Consider the following 7,735-nt stretch of genomic DNA (forward strand, 5'->3'; position numbering starts at 1 on the left):
ATACTGTACATCTATTTGCTTTCCAAAATGGTTAAGTTACATAACACATAGGGACTGCATACAGTAGACATTCTACATACTGTTGCATATACTGTACACAACTTCCCACACGAATAAGAGTTGGGTTGACATTCTGTGGAATAATAAGAGATATTTTTTTTCCAGGCACACATACATAAATTACCGTCCTGACCTAGTAAAGATAAGCGGTAGTATATTGAAAATGGATGGTACAGAGGGACTACATACAATAGACTTTCTATATACTGTAGCATATACTGTACACAACTTCCCACACTAATAAGAGTTGGGTTGACATTCTGTGGAATAATCATATTTTTTTTTTTTTTTCAGGCACACATGCATAAATTACCGTCCTGACCAAGTAAAGATAAGCGGTAGTATATTGAAAATGGATGGGAATTTCCTGTTGGAAAAGTAGTCAAATTGGAGCTCCATGTTGATTAGCAAAGGGTCCGAATACCACTGAAGTTTGACATCCTCTCTGAGCTATGGCTCTGTCCGTGATGAGATGATTTCCTTTCATCCGGCGTGCAAAAACGTCTGAAAGTCCTCTTCTTGATTTAATGCGTTCCTCGATGCAGGAAGAAGTTCTTTTGCTGGTGTGCACAGAATTTTCAGTCTCTGCAGTGATAAAAGAATGAGGTTATTTGTTCATTTTTTTCACTCTTTTTTTTTTTTTTTAATAAATCTCTGGTGTGGTACCAAAGTTGTCATGCATGGAGAAGCTTGGTGCATCCAGACAAAAATAGAAGGCGGGGGGGGAAATAGAAGCGAGGCCAGGGATCATCAACCTTTTGGGTTCTGATTGATATAAAGGCCTACCAGTTTGACAGACAATTCTAGAATACCATAGTTGCTCTTATTACTTTTAATTATATGTTAATCCTTAATAATTAATGCTAATCTCAGCAAAGACACTAATCCAGGTAATCATTTCTCACCATTTTCAACATTGATTTAACCAAGTGGGGGGGGGGGAATACACGTCAATATGCAACACTGAATTTTTCTAAGTGTCTGTAAGTGTTCATAAATGATCACTTCAACATTCCAAGGAAATCACAATGTCGCATTACAGCACAGGCCCTCGGGCGACTCGTGTCCTTCAATCCGCAGGCAGCATGATGGTGAAAGGTTACTCGTTGATGTATCTCGGCAATTTGTTTGCTCGTCATTTTTATTGTGATGAACGATTTTGGAGACACGCAACACAAACACGCGTCACATTTCACCGAGCGGGATAATCTTTTAGAGAAATCCAACAATCGAGTCGATGATGGCTTTGGTCAAAAAAGGGGAACTGGCCAGATTATCGATCGGAGCGTGTGTACCCGGATTAACTTTGTTCCTCCTGTGCTCAAAAATGCACAAGGAATCCATTTTTGGCTTCGTACGCCTTCTCTTCTTTGACAAGAATACAACAGCCATTTTTTTCTGGATTTTTTTTCCTGAACAAAATCGGTTACCTGTCTCAGAGTTCCAGGAGTGACGCTGACAGCATAGAGCATCCTCAACAGCACCGTGGCGGGTGTCGACAGAGAGAGGACTCCCCCAATGGTGTAGCCCCACCACGGGTATTCGTAAGTGTTGTTGAATTTAAGCGGTGTGTTTCTCACCATCGCAAATACCAAAGTGCACTAAAAGAAACCAGTGGATGAAAGATATGAAACAACGTATGAATGGGAACAGTTTCAAGCGTGTAATGGTGGCATAGTTGCCATATTCCACTCTTAAATATATTTATGAATTACTTTGCTGTTGTTCTAAAGGCAAGGTTCACAATTTCAAAATCAGATTTTCATAATTTCATTGCAACAATAATTTAACAACAATGTTTGTAATATCGTCACATTAATGAATTAGGGGTTGGATTCAACAACAGGTGGAATTGTTTGCTGTCATGTCATAGCTAGAAATTATAATGCGTGGTAAAATGCATATCACGCAAGCTTTTATAGGTCAAATTTAAAACAGAAAATGTAAATATCCCAAAACCCTGATGTACTCAAGCGGAAAAAAGTAAATACATTTTTAAAATCAGCATCAAATGTACAATTAGGAACACACAAATCCATTAAAATTTGCTGTTCCTTCGGTGTACATTTTTTTTAGGTTTGTTTGTTTATTGAACATAAAACATATACTGTACAGTAATAATTTGACAGAAAATAAGGTAAATAAAATAGTAAAAAGGAAAGAGAAATCAGTCATCATTCAACACAGTTATTATGTTCAAGGGAGTAGGAAGAAGTAAAGAACTTATCTAGTCCTACCCCATGTTATGTGTTTATATCTAATCAATCATTTTTATATCAATCAGAAAAGAAAGAGAGTAAGAAGAAAGAAGTCTCCATTAAGGCTCACACTTTACCCTTAACCGTGATATTTTTACAACTTTTGATTTGTATCGAGATTTTATACATACACATTTTCTCTTGTATTCATAATGGATATTTCAATACCTTTCTCTATTTATCAACTTAGTTCTGATTTATCATTGTATTTAATGTTTAGAATTTATCATTTTAACTCTGATTGATGTAGGTTGTTTGTACTATTTTTTTGAATTTGTTTTTGAACATCATTTAGTTTGTAAATGTAGCTGGCCTCAGACTCCAAAAATGTGCATTTATCATTTAAACTCCAGTTACTCAGGGCAAAAATAAATCCTTCTTTTGCATGAGCGCCCATCATCAAAGATGCCCACTTCCAGTTCAAGAAATTTTCACCGAGAAATAAAACGTAATAAAAATTTGAAAACAAATAATTGCACGTTTGCATTTTCTGGTTTCAACTCATCACACTTTCACAAAGTGTCATATTGTCCAGAAAATGTTTTGTGTGTCTGTTGGCAGCTTGTATCCACTATAACTTGCTTAGTCTTGACTTCGGTCCAGCCCGGGGAGCCAGACAGAACGAGAAAAAAAAAAAAAATCCTGCTTGATCACTTGTTCGTACAACATGTCAGTGTCAATGGACGCCTACCTTCTAATACTTACAGTGCAAATAACCGGTGCCAAGTACTTCCAGCAATATTTCATAAAAGGCCACGGATGATAGCCAATCATGTCCTTTACATTATCATACAGACGATCTGCCCCTTTAGGAATAATATCCTTCATTAGCAGTGTGTCTTCAGAAATGTGCGAAAATCCCATGCGAGTCCAGCCAATGCTCATGGTGAGTCAAATCAAGAGTGCATACCATAAATCCATCCGATGCAGACCGACTCGAGAATGGCAAAAAAGAGAAGAGTCATCCCATTGCAGGAGTAATAGTCGAACAGCTGGAAAACATACAGGCCTCCCTGGAAAATAAAGTCCAAAACAATATTGCCATCACTTCATTTGCGTCTTTTTTTTTTTAATCCGGCATGTATTTCATGATGGTTGGTTGCTCACCTCTGTAACCATGAGAAGACCACCAAGGAAGTTTGCAACACTGATAGCAAGAAGGAGGAGTTTACGTCGACGTTTATTTCCAAAGATGAAAGGGAACGAGTCAACTATGTTTGTGATCAGTGCCTCCACATTTAAAAACTATGGTGAGAAGACAGATTTTTTTTTTTGGTGTGTGTTATTGTAATTGCACATTTTATTTCAACTGAGGAAATCAGTTTCTCATTTAAGCTTGTCTTACCGCAGAATCGATTCCTAAAGAGATGATCATGGAAAAAAAGCAAATGGCCCAAAGTTGAGGAAAAGGCATCAAAGCCACAGCACGAGGGTAAGCGATGAATGCCAGACCCGGACCTGAAAAAAAAAACAAAAGTCAATTATTGTCACTTGATAGCTAAAAAGCTTCAAATTCGAAATGTCTTGCCAAGTGCATTGCATCCATACCGGATTCAGCCACCATGGCTATGTCCACGCCGTGTTCCTTGGCCATAAAGCCAAGGACAGAAAAAACAGCAAAGCCGGCCACAAGGCTGGTCGACCCATTCAGCAGGCACAAATAAATACAGTCCCTATTGGGCAAATACAACATAATTGGTCAACTACTGTTGCAAAAATCTTGACTTCACAACGTTGAAAACCATCCATCCACATGGATCTGTCTCGAAAATTATCTGTCAATGGCTTGATAGAAATGTTATATATCAAAAGTACTAGCGCTAATGGTACTTGGCATCGGTATGGCTGACTCTTCAAGAGTTGAGTACTTGTTCATGTTTCGGTCTGAAAAAAAAAAATGCTTTCACCGAACATCCCTAATTCTCAGTGGACATATGGAGAAACAAGCATTCACACTCACATTCATACTAATAACAACTTCGTCTTCAATTCACCTCACGTCTGATTGTGGGATTGGGAGGAGAAAATCCACACAAGCACGAGGAGAACATTCATACCGACGGAACCCCAAAGGGGACATGGAATTTTTTTCTTGCGTTCGGTCGCTAAGTCGTGCATGTCCTTGCAAAATTTTGTGGTCCCTGGCAAAGATTGCGAGATAAAGCAAACCTTTTTTTTCTTTGCATGGGGGCGTTATTTTAAAAATGCGCATTAATGTACTTCTGGGTCATCTCCCGAGTAACTGAAAACAACAAACATGGATGGCAAGTTTGAAATTGGCTTGAAATAAAAAGACATTAAAAATATTCTTGATCTTAAATGCAGTTTCCAAGTCCTGCTCCACAATTCTCTCCTTCCCCGAAATAGTGTCGACTCTCATTCAGCCGCGCATGAGAGCCTACATTAGCCAAGCTGACCCGGAAGTACAAAAATGTGCATTTTAAAAAGTGTCCCCTTCCGAAAAAAAATAGTTTGCGTTATCTCGCAGTCTTTGCGAGGGAATGCAAAATTTTGCGAGGGAACGCAAAGGTTTTTTTTCTTCCATGTCCTGTTAGGGGCCACATCGGAGGCCCCAAAAAATTCCCAGCTAAACATCCAGGAGAAAGTATCCAAAAATATGGGGAGCTTATTTGGAAATGAGTCCCTTTTTCATCATAACTGTGACGGTGCTAAACTGTTTATGACGATGTGAGACATGTACCTGTAACAGTTGTTGGTTGGCTTGTTGTAGCTACTTAAAGTTGTCAGAATCCCAAGCGTGATTCCATGGGAGAACAGGATCTGACTGCTGGCGTCCAGCCAAACCTGACACAAAGGTATTTTCAAATTTTCAGTGAGCAAACCCTGTCATTGAGAAGTAGACTGACAACAGCTTGTACAAAGAGGCAACGTGATGTTACCATTGGATCGCTGAGCCGGGATACATCTGGGTAGAGGTAGAACTTGATTCCTTCTTTGGCACCGGGCAATGTCAGTCCACGAACAAGCAACACCAGCAGCATGACATATGGAAATGTGGCAGTGAAGTAGACCACCTACATTGAACCAACAAGGAATTTATGACTTTTTTTTTTTTTAATCACTTGTGTGCTGTGAATACTGCCAACAAAAATCACTCAGATGCCACATGACAAAACTTAAATATCTTTTCAGACAGACATGAAACATGTCACAATGTTCTGGATAGATGTAAATCATTCGGTATTTGTGCTAATTCGAAAATATCACATTTTTATCTTGTGCTCAATAACATATGTATATATATATATATATATACACACACACACACACAGAGAGAGAGAGAGAGAGAGAGAGAGATTTTCAGACTTATCAAAATAATTAAACACTTTTAATAAATATTTTTAGAGTGGGATTTTCTGTTGGTCATCTGAATATCTTAATATAGTTAATCTAGCAGTATTGTCATCGTCAGTTTAAAAAAAATGTTGAGCCTTTTGTACATGCCAAATTTGAAAAGATCTCAATGTCAATCAGACAAACTCTCAATCATGCACATGTACATCTTGCACAACAGTGTAAATGTACTGTCTCTCAATAATTCAACTCACCGCCATTCATGTTTTTGCCACTGGTAACAAAAGTGTCCTCACTTTTGTTACGCAGGAAATCTACACTGTTATACAAGCTGTACAATGACTACTTTTGGCAAAAACAAAGAAATGTGAACTTTGAGCAAAAATGACCTTTCGCAAAAGTTTTTTTTCTGCAGTTTTCATGACATTTAATAAATGATTGAAGAAAATGTGTGGGGTGTACTGACTTGGGATGTGCAGTATATGACACATTACCTTCCCAGTGGTCTTCACTCCATTCCAAATACAGAGGACACACAATAGCCAGGCAAGAAGAAGACAAAGGGCCAACTCCCATCGAACGTTTCCCACATGTTCAATTCCACTTGATAGTCCCAAAATTCTCCTCCTGACGCAGAGATCAATTAGAAACATCCACCAAAAGACACACTTGGGCTTTATATGATGCTATACTTACTCCCAATACTCCACAACCGAAGATGTGCCATTTTCAAATTCTTGCAGTGTTTGATTGGGTCTGTACTCAAAACATGTGTCTTTGTTTGCGAAGTGAACGAATACGAAAGTCAAATGAGGGCAATGGATGAGTATTGGCTTTCGAAAACCGGTTCTCCCTACCTGTGTTCCAACTGTTGAGACAGCTGGCCCAGGGCAGCTCAGATGAGAAGGACGCGAGCAAGTAGCGGAAGGCCCAAGCCAAGATGATGATATAATACAACGCCACGTAGAAAAGAACCAGCTGACTTCCATATCCTATGCCTGGGTACAGTATATGACGAGTGGACAGATGTTATGGGATGGGGAAAGGATACTCGTATCATTGGAAATGGAGCACACACTGCAATGTCACCGGATAGGGTGGACATCCTTATGTCGCAGCAAATTGCAGATTGAATCGGTTGACTATTTGACCCTTAAAACGACTGATTGATTGATTAATTGATTGACCTTCAAAAAGAGGACAGACGGCTCTCCAGGATCTTATTCCGCCCTGCCTGATGTACTGGCCCAACGATGTCTCCAGGAAGAAGAGCGGCACACCGAAGGTGCAGAAGAACAACAAATAGGGTATGAAGAAGACTCCTTTGAAACAAAAATGACCTTTTATACGTTTGGGGCATTTCTGACGAGAGGGACAAGGTTTAAAAAGTGCATTTTGGCAAAATACAGATCCTCCCCAAAATCAGTCACAACAGTATCGCAAGAAAAAGCAAAAAAGCAATCATAGCAATTTTGATTTCAAATTCAATCGGTGAGTAGGACACCAAAAAAAACTTCATCTTTGTGCTCAGCATCTTTTCTTTTCCTTTTAGTAATGAAAACAACTTCAGCTTCTACGTGTTTACCTCCGCCATTTTTGTAACAAAGGTATGGGAATCTCCAGATATTTCCCAGGCCAATGATACCTCCTGCTGTAGCCAAGATGAATTCCGCTTTCCTGGACCACTGCTCTCTCTGCCGGCCTTTGGGCGCAGCCTCTGCATTGGTCCTGTCGTTCAGCGTGTTCAATTGCATGTCCTCCATTTGGACCAATCTGAACATATCATTGGGGGTGGGGGGGCTTCAAAAAATGTCGTCCTTTACAGAGCAAGGAAGTTGAATGAAAGGGTCACTGAAAGGCAGTTAGAACCATGGGTTAGATCTCAATATACCGAACCAAAGAATCCACTATTTATCAAATTAAACATTCTGAAATTTTATGATCTGGTTGAGTTTAAAATAGCACAATTAATGTACAAAGTACACAAGAACCTGCTCTGCCACAATACCGCTGAAGCTGTTTGAAATTAGAGAGACTTTAGGTGGGTCGTCCCCGGGGCTTCCTGCCAGTGGGACATGCCTGGAACACCTCACCAGGGAGGC

The 7,735-nt window shown here is 39.4% G+C and overlaps 1 protein-coding gene across 1 annotated transcript; it reads right to left on the minus strand.

Moving 5' to 3' along the window:
* Positions 1 to 252: 252 nt before the first annotated feature.
* Positions 253 to 7,472, minus strand: LOC109531427 (sodium- and chloride-dependent GABA transporter 2-like). The gene is made up of 14 exons (XM_019895714.1): positions 7,219 to 7,472; positions 6,821 to 6,955; positions 6,491 to 6,631; positions 6,330 to 6,408; positions 6,128 to 6,260; positions 5,219 to 5,353; positions 5,020 to 5,123; positions 3,867 to 3,991; positions 3,664 to 3,776; positions 3,426 to 3,563; positions 3,229 to 3,331; positions 3,024 to 3,124; positions 1,491 to 1,661; positions 253 to 645 (listed from the first exon to the last, which is right to left on the minus strand). The coding sequence occupies exons 1-14, from the start codon at positions 7,412 to 7,414 to the stop codon at positions 544 to 546; spliced, it is 1,776 nt and encodes a 591-aa protein (XP_019751273.1). The 5' UTR covers positions 7,415 to 7,472; the 3' UTR covers positions 253 to 543.
* Between the last annotated feature and the right edge of the window lie 263 nt (positions 7,473 to 7,735).

The sequence above is a fragment of the Hippocampus comes genome, unplaced genomic scaffold (genome assembly GCF_001891065.2).
Source record: "Hippocampus comes isolate QL1 unplaced genomic scaffold, H_comes_QL1_v1.1 scaffold420, whole genome shotgun sequence".
NCBI classification, from domain to species: domain Eukaryota; kingdom Metazoa; phylum Chordata; class Actinopteri; order Syngnathiformes; family Syngnathidae; genus Hippocampus; species Hippocampus comes.